The sequence below is a fragment of the Triplophysa dalaica genome, chromosome 2 (genome assembly GCF_015846415.1).
Source record: "Triplophysa dalaica isolate WHDGS20190420 chromosome 2, ASM1584641v1, whole genome shotgun sequence".
Taxonomy (NCBI): Eukaryota; Metazoa; Chordata; class Actinopteri; order Cypriniformes; family Nemacheilidae; genus Triplophysa; species Triplophysa dalaica.
The window spans coordinates 19,660,325-19,675,733 of record NC_079543.1 but is presented as its reverse complement, the minus strand read 5'-3'; the positions used below and the strand labels follow the sequence as shown (position 1 = coordinate 19,675,733).

Here is a 15,409-nt window from a genome sequence, read left to right as displayed (position 1 = left end):
AACTCCGGATCGGACTGATAATCTTTTTGGACCTCCACGGTCTGATGGCCTGTCTGTATTTTTATTTCAATTGGCAATGCTAATGCATATAGCCTACTGTTTACATTTCATAGTATTATTGGAAGATCTTGCCAAATTATTATTTTGTCATGTACAAGTGACTCAGTTCATAGCATTTACAAGACGGTTTTAACTGCAACAACATAAACAAATGTTATGTGGCCCAAATTTAACTTCCGGTAGACCTAAAAAAACAAAATAACTGTTAAATAGTTTTCAATTGATTTGAATACAATTAATTTTCTAAAATATTTACAAACATTAATATTGTTATGAATTCAATATAAAATAAATTGCAATATTATAACAGAAAACTAACCGGAAGTTAACTCTGGCACGTGGGTCCGATGAAACCGTCTTTCTATAGTTTTGTAAAATCTCCAAAAATTAAATTAAATATTATTTAATTATTAGTATTTATGAATATTTATATTTAGATAAAATGGCAAAAACGGGAAAACAAACAAAATCATAATTACAATATGTATACTATATATAATTTCTTTTTTAAATTGTGAATCCATTTGAAGAGTGTGATGTGTTTATTCAACTGAGGTCAACTAACAGATCACAAAGCAAACATAAATCTCTTTAAATTTTTTCATTAGGTTTAAGCACCACTTGGAAAAGAAAGAATAAAACCCCAAATAAATAGAAAATAAAGGTTTAAAGATAAATGTGCTTCTTCACATGGACTTCAGTAGCAACTTTTTTGATTTTAACATTTATACTGATTAAAGCTCAATGTTAATATTGTTGTTGACTCATAATGGTGCGTGGCACAAGACAAATAATTTACAAAACAAGCATGCAGGAGAAATTAGTCTCAACAGTGTTGGGGGAATTATGAGATTACAATGCAGAATACCATGAGAGGCTAGAAAAACCTCTTAAATATAACAGGAAAAACTTCTAATTTAGAAAAACATTCTTGTCCCTGACATATAAGACCACGGTATTTCTGCAGCGTTTAAAAATCATGGTCTCACTGATCTTTAATTCCCTAATTGAATTCAAAAACAGTCCCTCTTGTCAGTTGAATTTGCTGCTGTGCATTTCCAAGGCCCTTGCGAAGGTTCGAGGACTAATGTGGGCGATGTAATCCGTCTGAAACCGAGAATTTGGGGTGCGTCGTCTTTTTCTTTCAGCTTGGGTTGTGAAGAATGCATCCTCGAAACGCATGCTAGAGGCTGTGGACTGAAAAGGGCACGTTCGTATGAACTAATCCATTCACCAACCACAAATTCACAAAATGTACAATGTTTATTTAAATGACAAAAAGTACATGAAATGAAAAGTACATTCATTGAAGTCTCACCAAACGACCCTTGACCTTTTTAGGAAGGTCTTCATCCAGAGTGTAAATATCCTCTCTTTTTGCTAATACTTGTGATCCATCTTCAAATTCCACCTTGTACATACAAAAACACAAAACATGCTGTATGAGAAATAGGGTGAAATTCATTTGGGTGTTACAGAGATATACGTGCTTGTGTTCTGTGTACCTGATACATATATGTAGTGTTGGAGCCTAGATACTTTGCTCCATAAAACAGTCCATCGGGCCATTTGACCTGAACAGCCTCCCCCACCTCAGGAGCCCCGAACTGGGCACAGTCTCTGCTCTGTGGGGAGGGGATGAGAATGAAATCAGTTTAGAAAGCTTGGTAATACTGGGACTAATATATATTTGTATATACCAGTGCATGAGAAAATGCATAGGAAGTTGACTTCAAGCATGTACATAATCAACTAACTACATGTGTTTTTAGCATTTTTAAAGTATGATATAGGGAAGACAAGTTTGTTTATATAGCACATGCTGTACAAGAGATATAAGAATAATATTTGAAGAGATTGGTTCCAAAAAAAATCCTGTTTTTTATTATGTTACCATGCTTTATTGTGTTATTAAGCAGTTTTTTGTTATTATGGCTTAAGTCAAAACAAACCAACTGCAGTTTGATTGATATCAATTGGAATGCACAATAAAAAAAACATAATTTAGTTATCTCATTTTGGAACCAAAATCTTAATTGCATATAACAGTTAGATACAGTCCATAGTCAATATTTATTTAAATTGCTTTTTAAAATATAGAAATAAATAATATATTATAAAAGAAAAAAAAGAAAAGATCATGACATTGTGTGTCGTTGTAGTTTAGCATACAGTACATTATCCCAAGTAGTAATAGATGCATTCACCACAATGTCTTCAGGGAATGTATCATTGCTGAATGAGCCATCGTCGAACATGACCTCATAGAATGTTTGGGCGGTAACTTGAGTAATACGAGAGCTATAGTAACGTAGGTTCTTGTGCTTGCTGATCACTGTCTGGCCCACAACCAATTCACTTTTGCTTACTTTCATTCTCTGAGGGGAGAAAAAAATATTGATTTTACTGTGTCAATGGCATGATGTTCATGTTCTGTGTTTCGTTTCTGAATAGTTTTCCCCAAAACAATTTTTTGTTATAATTAACTCAACTCAACCCAAATGAAAAATGTGAAAAAAATATATCAAGCTTTTAATTTCTGAATTATTTATTACTCTGAGACATTTTATGGGAAAAAAGTCAAGTTTACTGTCCCAGAAAAATCGAGTAGTAATTTTAAATCAGAAAATAATTTTACAGAGAGACTATACAGAGAGAATATAGTAAAAATATCACATAACTGATCCTGTCTATGATAACCCAGCTTATTTTTTTTGTGATTTACTGTTTTCTAAATAAAATCATCCTACTTAAGAACATTCTGTGAAATTATAACCTTGATATCTTTAATATTGAGTAAGGCCAGATTGAAATCGTAGTGAAATGAATGGTTGAAATCAAACTTTGATGCTCATTATCTCATAATTAGATTAGACCGTGTTCTCAGAGGCAGGGTCACAATTTGGGTTTTTATAAAACCAAGTTAAATCCCCCTTGAAAACAGAAAGATTGATAAAAATTAAGCTAAAGTTCAACTAGTCTTAAAGCAATAATAGCACGGTTTCCATTCAATATAGATGAACATGTGGTTTCATGATGTATTGATAACATTTTTGTGGTCAATACTCACAGCACTTGAGCTCCGTGATTGATGTCTGTGACAGGTGATAAAAACCACATACGGCCAATCGTCCGGCTCCATGGGCACTCCAGCAGCATGAGCACATGTGACATGAAAAGAGGTGGGGCAACGTCCACACGAGCACTGTATACATGCCCCAGACAGCCTTTTTATTCTGTTACGGCAATATACACACTTCTATGGGCAAATGGAGAAAGAGAGAAATTTGAATATATATAAGCAAAGTGAAAAACGGTTCTAAACGCCCTCAAAGACTTTTTCTTAGAATTATAATAGTTTGCACAAACTATTGAAATAATATGTTAATATATACATTCATACATATACACTATGTGCTTATTACTCACCAGTTTATATCTCTGAACAGGGATGGCACTGATGTCAATAGGAGCTCTCTTCACAACGTCAAGAAACTTGACCTCAGGGAGACCCACAGCACACATAACATGGGCCCATCTATGAGTATATAATTCATGATCCATTTGCTACCTCAAACACATTTTAAAACACTGGACTGGCGCCAAAAACGCTTAATATAGAAATTTAAATTTAAACACCATGTAAAAAGCACAAGTCTACTCTTTGACACAACAACATTATATTTGTTTAATAAGGGCTGAAAATAAAGAGGATTACCTGTCATCCATGGTTATTTTTAATGCACCTCCTCTTAGGTTACACAAACAGCATCCCTGTTATTAAACATATATACAAACAGTTATACAGACACAAATGTGGTCTGTAACAAGTGCTTCTATTTCTGATATTGAAAACTGATTACATACAGCTGCCAGGTCTCCGGCTACACATCGGTCACATGTCCACACTGGGCCGACGTCATGAGCAGCAACACCGTAGCAACCTGTGAACAAATCAAACTATGTATACATTCTTGACTTTAATACAAATGCCACAATAGTTACCCGCCGCATAGACTTCAATGGTTATTCAAACACTAAAATAAGATTGCTACTGTAGGTGGTTGCTTAATGGGGAAATCAAAATGCCCCATCTTAAAGTCGCAATGATTTTCTATCAATTTAAAAAATACATAAAAAATAAATGGTAGCGGATATGTTTTGATATTAAGTCATTAATACAAAAGCAAGCTTTCACTGCATTCATAATTAGATGCTCGGCACAAAGAATGTTATGGATATAGGTAGTTCACAAATAGATGACAAAGCTTAATTGTTTGGGTATCACTAAATTAGTATGTTAAGAATCTCTTAGACATACTGGCATGAACTTGAACACAACAATTGTCACAGGCCACCAGAGGACTGGATCCATCCTCCTCCAAAAGTGTGTTCAAAGGGCAGGGACCCTCCTCATATGCGAAACAGATTTCAGGGATAAGGGGTCGTGATCTTGAGCCCGCCTCCAGTAAAAAGGAGCCCTGTGTCTGAGTCGTAGCACTCATCGAGACTTCATGCCTTCTTTCTTCCAAATTTTCAGTCTGTCAGATAGCAAAACCAAATACTTAGCACAAAAATATAAATCAGATTTCAAACTAGTTTTGCAGCATTTGTCTCCATAAGTTACCTGGCAGTAAGGCATGAAAAGGGTGCAGACAGCACAGTGTGGAGCAGTTTGAGCCGCAGTCATGTTGAACTCTCTTTCATATTGGAAATGAGCTTTCCTATGCTGCCACAAATTAACCAAAGGTTTCGCCCAATCCTCAGTCTCTGGTTCCTCTTCTTTAGATTCACACTCCTCTATGGTCTCTGAGACAGGCATATAAAAATCAGTTAAGTTAAAGTTGAACAGAGATGGAAATTGAAAACATAAACCAATGAGACCATAACTATTCCACCCAATTAGTAAGAAAATCAAAGTAAAGACACTGCAGTGTGGTAATGGTGATTCAACAGTAGCATGAAAAATATTGTTTTCGTTCAATTATTTGGCTTAGCTCTAGTTTGTATTTGTAGTTACTGGATGGCAAGACAAAGAGAATGAGCACAGACGATAAAAAAAGCAAAACGGTTGTTTTTTAATCAATGAACCTCACAGAATTCGGTCTTGACTTATGTCTTTCCCTGACTTCTGTTTTCCCTTCTATCCTATTATGATTTCTTGTAATATCTCTATATTTGTACTGTCTAATAAGTTATAAATGCATACATAAATAAATGAATGAATGAATAAATGAAAATAGTAAAACATTTACCATCATCACTGGCAGCCTGCTGTTTCACAGCACTGGGTACTGCTCTCGCTGTGGGTTTTCTCAGGGGATGACGCCAACTCTTGGTGGTCTTCTTAACAGGTTGAATGTGATACTGTGTGTGAGAGACAGCAGTAAGGTAAATGGGAGAAACAAAATGCTTTGCACAAACATAAAATACTGTTGCTACCATTATTGTGCATGCAGGTGTAGACCTGGAATTTCAATAAACTGTTGGCACTTTAAACCCTTGTTTATCATGCCAGTAAAGGTTGAGTAATTGAGATTTTTTTTTTTAACTGTTAATGGGAGAATGATAATTCTGCCATGATTTATTCACCCTCTAGTCAATAACGTTACTAACATTCAAAGCGTAGAATGTCAGATACGTTGCTGTCTATGTGCGGGTGTCAGCTCCCAGACCTCTTCAAAACTAACTTAAAGGACCTATTCCACGCGATCCCATTTTTCAACCTTTAGTTCGTGTGTAATGTTGTTGTTAGAGTATAAATAATACCAGCAAAATGATAAAGTTTAAAGTTCAGTGCCATGCGAGATATCGTCTTTGACAGAATTCGCTTTTCAAGGACTACAGAGGACAGCTGGAATCGGACTACTGTAACAGCCCTCTACTTCCCGGGTACATGATGTCACTATTCCGAGTGCTTTTCATAACCTCCGCCAAAGGAATACGCCAAAAAAGGTGCGAGGCATTCCTTAGAGACGAGGAAGAGCCGCTCGAGTAGTGTTCGGTTATTAAAGATTGTAAATAGTTGCCTGAGCTAACGTTACGCGCTAAAATATTTTTACTTTCATCACAGTCCTACAGCTGGTAAAAAGAATTCAGCTACACACATTCTAAGATATCCAATGCTCAAATAACAGCATCCAGGACTTTAACATCGGCTGTGAAAGTTGTTCTGTGTAATATACTGATATTGGGTGTATGTGCGCATACCTCTAAAACACTTCTATGAAACGTCTTTTGAAGTCCTGCTTGCAAATGTCTCCTAGTCAATCTGCTTCTTTTATTATCAAACTCGTGTCCAATATAAAAAGGCCAAACTAACGCTTCCGTTAATAGTGTTAATTAATATAACCGGTCTGATGCCATTCAGTCTGGTGTCATTTCCCTCACCATAGTAGGGAAAAAAATGTGATCTCTAACAATGATTGACGTTGGCACATGCACTAGCAGACCTCCGTTACACTTCGATCGATCCGCATGTTTTTAACTGATAAAGTGAAGTTGATGCCATTGTTACTGTTTATTGCTGAAAGCCAAAGTTTATGAATACACGTGCACTGAGAGGAGGACCAACCAATCACAATAGCCTGAGAAGCGGAAACTCACTGATATGGTATGAGTGGGACATCTTCAAACACACACTCTAAGCAGGGAACCAATCACAATAGACCTGGTCAGCTTTACCAATCAGAGCGTTCGGAAGGAGGGACTTTATATATACAGCAATTAAACCAGGCATTTGTGAGAAGAAGGACAGCGGTGAAGAATAGACTTGAAATATGTGAAATATAAAGCGTTTGTTTATTAGAAAAAGGAACATCAATTGTTAAACACCCAAAAAACATGATGCAAGCCTCAAAAACATCAAAAGGATGGCTCCTTCAATTTTTGAGCCGAAGATAAACGGAGGGTTGTCGAATGACTTGAGGGTGAGTAATTCATGGCAGAATTTTTATTTTTCGGCAGAGTTTTCCTTTAAGTGTTTGTAAAGCCACCCGTGGTGAAAATATGTTTACTTGTCTATGTGTTGTTTTTAATATGCTTTATGACAAACTAAGTGCAAATTCATCAGTCTACAACATTTCTGAGGATTTTCTCCCTAAAGACGGTTTCAAAAATGCTGTTTAAAACCTCTGTTCTCTACAGCAGAAACATACTGCAACCAATCATGTCACATAGTTGACCAAATGGATCAGATAGTCCAAGCTCTTGACAGAGTGAAGGCGGAGTCTAATTTGCATAATCATAAAGCCATGTCTCTACCAAGAGTGGAGAATTGAATTGCAGAAGCTCAGATCAATATAAAAAAATGAGTTCTCATTTTAATCAATCATCTTTTTGATAAAACACAAGTGATTTTTTCTAAAAAGCATACCAAAGTGCTGTACACCAGAATAACCGATAAACATTCAAATACACAAGCAAGAATACAATTACATTGTTGTATTATTGCATCAGGTTGAGAAAAGAGGCATAACTTTTTGCAACAGAACTTACTGTGCACACTTCCCCCGGCTCCAGACCTGCATCGCCACACTCTGGGTCACTCAAAGCATTCTCATCACTGGATTCACTGCTGCTGTCAACTCCTCTTACTCTAGATTCACAAGAATCCGAGTCGCTTACGGAACCATCGGGTTCTGACTTCACACCTTCATAATACTCTTGACTTTTGTTCTCCTCTGCCTGAAGTGCCTGAGAGTCTGTCTGCTCTCCAAGAACACAAGCTTCACCTTCTTCTACTTCCACTTTTTGAAGGTTTTGGGTTATCTCTGAACCAGACCCTTGTTTGGAACCGGGTCCCAAGTTGCCCCAAGCCTGCGCACAAGGTGAAGAGTTTGGAGAATTGGTGGACTTTTCTTGCAGGCAGTTTGATTCAGACCACATGGTGTAGGAAAGTGAATCATGAGTGTAGTCGTTGAGACTGCCTACACCTTGAGCAAGACCCACAACCAACTCAGGCTGCAAACTTTCAATGAGCACCGCAGGACTCTGAGAGTTGAGGTTTTTCCAAATGGTGGACGTGAAGGGTTTGGAATCTACGAAGGGACCTAAGGATGCAGTGAGAGAGCTGGGACGCTCTTCATTACACAGAGAAGTTTGTTTGTTATCTCTGTCAGAACATGAACTTTCGGTCATTTCAGAATTTTGAGCATCTACAAAATTCATTTCTGCTAGTGTGGAAGGTTGCAAAAGACAATTTGTGGCGATCTGAAGTTGTTCGGACAGAGGAAGAATGGAAGTGTGTGTGTCTGCGGATGGGAGAGTGTGTTCATGTCCTTCCTGTTTAGACTTCTTTTCTGGGGGTTCCCATTGTGTGATTGAGGAAGGAGATTCTGGATCTGCTATGCAAGCGTCTGAGGTTGAGTTTTGTGTTTGGCCAAAAATGTTTTGAGGTGTAGTGTACAGCCAATCGTTACAGGCGCTTGCAGAGCAAGTCGGCGTGTCATCTGTAATAACAGGAGGTAAATGTGATTTTTCCTGATGGAGAACAGGTGCTTCAGTAGTGTTCGGAATGTCAAGCAGGAGTTTCATGGAGTCCGTCTGGATAGCCAGTGTCAGTGAGGGCATCTCAGGCACAAGAAATGACTGATTCAATCTCTCTTCTGTGACCTCGGGCGTCAGAAGAGGCATTTCGAAAAACGAAGCCACATGATGGATTCCAGACTTTGTTCTGTCTTCTTGTGAGCCGGAGTCTAGACAGATTGAGCTTTTCTCCTTGTAAAGTGCTGATGTGCCACACTCGATATTGCTCTCGGTCGAGATATCGGCGGTTGTCCCGTCTGTTTCAATTTTAGCTTGTTGGGATTCACTTTCCGAAAATAGAATCGCGGTACTGTTAGACCTGAGGGGTGGTGAGGAGGTCAGTGAAATAGAAGGTGCACTTGTTTCTGAGGCAGATTCACAGTTTGGGATCAAAGTTTGATTTGAACTTTCAGCAGTTTTTTGTGAATTAAGAGTCATGTCCTTAGTCATCTGTGTGCTAGGATTTGTGGATACCTGACCTTCATCTGACATTACAGACGTCTGGGAGACTGCATGCTCAGGATCTACCTGGCAGGATGTGGCAGTGAGCGGAGGGGTCGAGGTTCTCTCAAGGGAAGAATCTCGGAGTTGTCGAGTGGACTGAGCCAGCAAATCGCTTTCTACTCTTGTCACCTTGACGACACACATTTGTCGACACGGACCAGTGAAACCTAAAAAAGACCAATGTAAAAGCCTTTGATCAGTTTATATGCACACACTGTCTGGACTGCTTGAGCACTAAAATAATTATGGAAATCAGGTGACAGCGCAAACACATCCTTAATATAATACGATACATTTTATAATGTTATTATTATAAATGTATCATCATTTACTGCGGCCATCCTCAAAAGGAGTTATTTATATTATATTGCATTTTTTCTCAATAGATCCTCCAAAAATGACACACTGGACCTTTAAAGCTGAAATCCAAAACTTGAATCCAAAACTTAACAATTTTTTGGGGGGTAAACTGTAATGCAAATACACATAAATTCTGCATTTGCAAAATAGAGAAAAAGGAGACACAATACTAAAATTAGAGTTAAAAAAGAATACTTGCCTTTTAAATCAGCTGAGTACTGCAGTTCTTTCTCATGTTTCACTGCCTCTTCCTCTTCTTCCTTTTTTGATGTCAAAGCTGCACCTCTACTCCTTCGAGCACCACCTTTCACTGGCATAGTGTCTACCGTCTTTAATTGTTTGGAGCATGCACGCGGGTAATGAAGACTGTTAATGGACAAAAGAGATAATTGACTGGCCGATTGCAATGACACACTAAATCATGCCAGCATTCGTGTTTAAGCCTTATACCTCAAAGCACATCGTTTACCTCATCAACTGCTTCATACCTTTTTGTGGCAGGTGTCCTCCTGCGACGTCTCTGAATCCAGCTCTGCAGCTCGGGTGTGGTGCTGGGCGTGGCCAGAGTGTGATCCAGTGTGCATGCATCTTTGCCTTGTGTCCAAGCCTGGTAGCGGTCTGGCTGAAATCGTCTGACAAACGGATCCATTGAGATCTTCACCATGTCCTTACTGCATGTACACTGCAAGATACATGAAAATAGATTTTGATAGACTCACAAAATGCCGGCAGCGGTTGTAATTAGTTGTCTTTGTGTACCTGTGTAGCAACTTTGCCGTAATTGATCCACCGGATACTGGCAAAGTTGGTGGATTCGGCACAGTTGAATCCATGGTTGAATCCAGCGTGGTAACCATAGGGAAACGTGATCATAAACTCCCCGGCCTCCTGTGTTATCTGTAAAAATTGAAAGTATTGAGAATACGTAAGAGAACTAGCAAAAAATAAATTTTTAAATGGTTAGAGTCGATGTTAAAAGACTGTGGATTGCCTTATCAAATGGTATGCTGTATTTCTTGAGTACAGAAGGGGATATCAGAGTCATCTTATGTCGAAGGAACGCCTCACAGCTTTTAAAGCTGTTCGGAAAGAAACCTAAGGACAAAGACACATGTTTAACACTAGCTACAAAAGAAAATACTTGCATTTCAGGGCTAAACAAAACAATCCTAATTTGAATATTTTTAAAGGTAGCCCTATTTTTAAAGTACTTTCTGCATTAAATGAACCACTGTAATGCAAACATCAAGGTAAATAAACTTTAACATGTATATAAAACATTAAACCTATATACAGATATGTCCAAAAAATTTTAGTTATTGTGTAGTTAAAAGTATTTAAGTTACAGTAATATTGTGGATATTGTCTTATAGTGCACACTCTCAGCTTTATTTAGAGTGTATCCACATACAGATAAACTGAAGGGTTTAGGAATTACAGATCATTAACATGTAGCTCCGCCCTTTTTCAAGGGACCAAAAGTAATTGGACAGTTGAATCAAAAGCTGTTTTTTGGACTTTTCGTTAAATCATTTCTTCATGAATTAAGCATGTTAAAGGTCTGGAGTTTATTCTCCTTGTGGTGTTTTCATTTGGAAGCTATTGGTGTGAACCCACATCATGTTCTATGCAAAGAAAAATGACCATAGTTAGATATTAAAATAACACAAGCAATCCATCAGAAAGATCCCAGGAACATTAAGAGTGGCCAAATAAACAATTTGGTACATTCTGAGAAAAAAACATTACACTGGTGAGCTTGTGTAACTGGTGAGCTCGTAGCAACAACAGAAAATCCTGGACGTCTATACAAGATAAAAGTGGTGTATGATGACTCTTTAAGACAATATTCATTATATAACTGTAATTTAATTACATTTTGGTATCCAGCTAAAATAACTAAAAGTGTGCATCTGTCCAAATATTTAAGGACCTAACTGTATATTAAACGTGTGTGTACCGTTTTCTAAACATTTTGTTTTATTGAGGGACCCTAGACCAGGGGTTCATAAGCTTTTTGACTCAAAGGCCCTTCATTGTATTCAACAACATTTGAAGGCCTCCTCCCACTCACGGACCCTACCCAATTATTATTCTACCCAATAAAATATTTCAGAGCTTAACTTTAATTGGTGACACGTTTATTAGTTATAAAAATGGTCAATAATAAGAAATCTCATTTTAAAATATTAGTCATGTGGAGGCCCCATGGATGTCAGCCGGGGCCCCAGATCTGACCAAATCCTCATTTCTGAGACCTGAATCCGGATAAGCTACATATATAATGAAAGGCAGAAATGCAAAAATATAGGATTCAATTTAATACTGTCTTGTACTGTCTGTAATAGTTTAAAGTATTATAATTCCACAAAAGATTTGTTACCTATCGCAAGACGCTCTAACCTCTTCCCGTGTTCTGGAGGTATGGCATACCTGCAGAATAAGGATGCGTATTTAGTTTTTAACAATAGTTACTTTAGATAAAGAAGGGCTTGTCATTTTAACTGTTCAAATACATAACTGTCCTACCAGGATTTGGGTTCGCCAAAGTGCAGGTAGTTGATGCTGTAGAGGTCCATGTCCTCTGTGTGCCAGGAGAAGCTGGTCTTCCACATGCCAAAGTAAAGATAGGGTGTGTTTACCCCCTGAATGGACACGCCGCAGTCTTCTTCTATCACATCTAAGATGGAGTTCAAGTGCCCAATGTTCCACTCTTCAATGCCCTGATGTAAAGAAGACGTACAATTTCAAAACTGTCACCTGCTTACCAGTTTACAAATTAATAATATCATGATAGTGGTTTTCTGGGCATATCACAATATTTCACCATTTGTATTGTAGTATCATCCATAGCCATTGTATAGAGACAATTATTACATTTTGGAGAGCGGTGCAGTGTTTGCATCCTCACCTCATCGTACAGTGTGCCACTCACATCAGCACCATAGATGGGTGAAACAAACGTCAGATTCTTCCAGTACTTCCTCTCCAAGTCTTCATAGTTCAGGTATCGAGGTGTGCAGTACCTGAGTAGGTAAATCACATATATCCAGAATTCATCATTTAAAGACAACAAAACAGAGAACAAATGAAATCCAGGACAAGACAATGCATAAAACAGCTCATCAAAGAAATCAAATCATAGGTGTGTAAGGACCATTTTTTGTATAAGACTGTAAAACTAAGCATGTTATCAACCACCAACTTGCTAAATCCCTAAATGTGTTACAAGTAAATAACAAAAGCTATGCAAATGCATTCAATTACCAGCTTTTAGGTTGTGGTTTAAGCTTGGAGAAAAGGAACCAAATGTACAACAACAACTGTTATGCACAGAATGTGTACTGAATTTGCATAATTTCTGCATATTACTGAACTTTAGAGTTGAATGATGGTTACTTCAAATCCAGTATCAGCGTATCACTTACATGTCACTGTTGGCCAGTCTGCGGAACTCCTGCACAGTGAGAGGCTTCTTCTGGATGTTGTACTGCGTGAAGAGACCTGATTGGCCAGCCACCATCTGCTGAATAGGGGCTTGGATGACAAAATCGTCAATATCTTCGTAATTCTGACGTGGCTTCCAACCCTTGGGTGGGATAACCTGCATAAATAATTCAGATCTACAGTGAAAATTATGAAGGGGATTTATTTGGCCTCAAACTGAGTGAGGTCAATTAAAGGACATTAAATAAGTAAAAGTAAATTAGGAATAATTCAATAAAAAAAAACAATTGAACATGGGGACCACATTATGTTTAAGTAAAATTCTGACATTTAATTTACATTTCTGACTAATTAATTTGAGTAAGACACAATGATTTGGTCATTCATAATTGTTCATATTTAAGTTTCTACTGTACTGTATATATTTATCTCTGTGTTTTATGGTTGTGACAAACATGACATGGTTAATGTATTTATGTTATTTTATTGTTTTATTGTCCGTTTTCACAACAAGGCTTAGACCTAGTCCCAGACTAAAATGCAAAATTTGTGCTGTCTTAACTGAAAATAACTTGCTATTACAGATCGTAAAAAATGCCAGTGCTATCGTTTTGTATCAAGATTCATACTAGCATACTTTTTACCACGGCATTTTTATAAAATCTACTTAATATCCTAATTTATATTTAACTAAGGCCTAGTCCTAACTCAAGATAAGAGCTGTCAGTGAAACCGGGCCTGTATGTTATATTTCCTGTAGCTCAGTGGTAAGAGCATTGCGTTAACAATGCAAGGTTGTGGGTTCCATCCCAGCGGATTGCAAATACCTATGCAAAATGTATAGGATAAAGCAATGTTAGTCGCTTTTGATAAAAGTGTCTGCCAAATGCCTAAATGTAAATGTTATATTTGTTAAATATTTGGGTTATGTTAAAATAAAATATATTTGTTCTATTTGTTTTGTAATTCCTGGTCCACTACTGAAAATCAATGTCAAAAAGACACGCAAAGTATATACACTACACAGTTAGATTCACACAATAAAATAGTTTAAAACGAATATGACATTGATACAAAAAGTCAAAAACCGCAGCTATGACACAAATATACAAGCATGCACCACAAACACCCAACCTTGGCTAGACCCGCACGATGTGCTCCCTGAGACTCCATATACACCAGGTACTGGTTGAAGTCTTTAAACTCCTCCATGGTAGGTCTGAAGGTCATGATCTTACAGGCAGCATTTGCAGGGGCGTTCGCCCCAACACCTGCCATGCTGACCCGTCCTTCCTCCCTCCCAGAGGCTTTACCTGCAGAGCACAGTATGCTGTAATTACCCTGCACAACTCTGATCATATATTAAAAGTTGCACAAACATCAAGATAAACATAACTTCATTTTCTAAATAAATTATTAGAACAGTTATAATTAAACTATTATGTAATCCCTTTAAGCATACTTGAACTTTTCAGACCTGACTAGTCATCACTGTTTACTAATGCGGTCACTGACTGTCAAACCGAGAACGACACCAAGCAGTGTTTTTATGCCTATTATTTAACAGTGAGGAAATCATATGTTATACGTGCAATAGTATATCAGTCCTACGTGTCGTTTGACTCGGTATTAAAGCACAATGCACCAAGCCTACATTCTGTATTTACGTTATACGTCTATGAGTTTTTAAATGTCCGGGCCCACCCCCATAATCTTCTTATAAAACAAAGGTATAAAATCGATGTTGATATGGCTGAAATGCGTGCATATAAAATTACCACATAGGTGTAACCTCCTGCATTACACTATTTGTCGTTCAGATTATGATTTTGGTTCTACTTGGATTACGGCTCTTTACAGTTAACTGTTAGCTTATTAGCTGCCAGTGACCATATTAAATGTCTAGTAATACAGTTTCGCTCTTCAAGTTCTCGGCTGAGCTCATGGTATCGAGATTAGGAGGCGCCTGTGCTCGCACTACATTCACGACCCGTCACGCGTTTCGAATAGAAATACCTCAGTAAAGTGTGATCGTGGGCTCGCACTTCAGTCCCTTTAAACGTCCCAGCTGTTCTACTTCATGACAGCTCTCTGTTCTCACACGATTCCAGCTCTGCTTCTCTTCATCTCCCTCTGAGTTTAGCAGAGAACAGGGCCATCTAGTGGCCTGTATGACATGTCATGACGCCGCCCCGTTTTGTAAGCAAAATCATTCAATTCCCAAAGTAAACATTTTATGAAATATAAAATAGCTAAAAATATTTTGATTTATTGATATTTATTTCTGTGTTAACACGACCCAGAAAAGTGATGTTGCAATGTTATATAAAAATGGATTCCACTTTAAATCAGTTGTTTTTGCTAGAAGTTCATGAGTATTGATTTTCAGTCATTAAAAATACGTTTTGGCTAAACAATAATTTAAATTATTTTGTAACTTTGTGTCGATATCACGGTATATAATATTTTTTTAATACGTTTTGGCTAAACAATAATTTAAATTATTTTGTAA

The 15,409-nt window shown here is 37.5% G+C and overlaps 1 protein-coding gene across 3 annotated transcripts; it reads right to left on the bottom strand.

Moving 5' to 3' along the window:
• Positions 1–637: 637 nt before the first annotated feature.
• Positions 638–15,013, bottom strand: kdm4c (lysine (K)-specific demethylase 4C). Of its 3 annotated transcripts, none has more exons than XM_056732633.1 (22): positions 14,914–15,013; positions 14,032–14,210; positions 12,879–13,054; positions 12,362–12,476; positions 11,980–12,173; positions 11,834–11,883; positions 10,442–10,545; positions 10,210–10,347; positions 9,939–10,132; positions 9,650–9,816; positions 7,558–9,257; positions 5,316–5,427; positions 4,688–4,869; positions 4,382–4,601; positions 3,928–4,004; positions 3,779–3,834; positions 3,490–3,598; positions 3,131–3,319; positions 2,268–2,438; positions 1,566–1,685; positions 1,379–1,471; positions 638–1,257 (listed from the first exon to the last, which is right to left on the bottom strand). In XM_056732633.1, the coding sequence occupies exons 2-22, from the start codon at positions 14,173–14,175 to the stop codon at positions 1,093–1,095; spliced, it is 4,476 nt and encodes a 1,491-aa protein (XP_056588611.1). In that variant the 5' UTR covers positions 14,176–14,210; positions 14,914–15,013; the 3' UTR covers positions 638–1,092. The 3 variants fall into 3 exon arrangements, with proteins under 3 accessions (XP_056588611.1, XP_056588631.1, XP_056588622.1); XM_056732644.1 differs by having other exon boundaries at positions 1,118–1,257; positions 1,362–1,471; XM_056732653.1 differs by lacking the exon at positions 2,268–2,438.
• Between the last annotated feature and the right edge of the window lie 396 nt (positions 15,014–15,409).

Bases quoted from the DNA above. Each gene is read 5' to 3' on its own strand.
- kdm4c (XM_056732633.1), bottom strand. From the start codon at position 14,175: ATGGCAGGTGTTGGGGCGAACGCCCCTGCAAATGCTGCCTGTAAGATC. The intron at 9,817-9,938 runs GTATGAAGCAGT...GTCCATTAACAG, and splicing joins AGGACACCTGCCACAAAAAG to TCTTCATTACCCGCGTGCAT. The intron at 3,599-3,778 runs GTAATCCTCTTT...ATATACTCATAG, and splicing joins AAAATAACCATGGATGACAG to ATGGGCCCATGTTATGTGTG.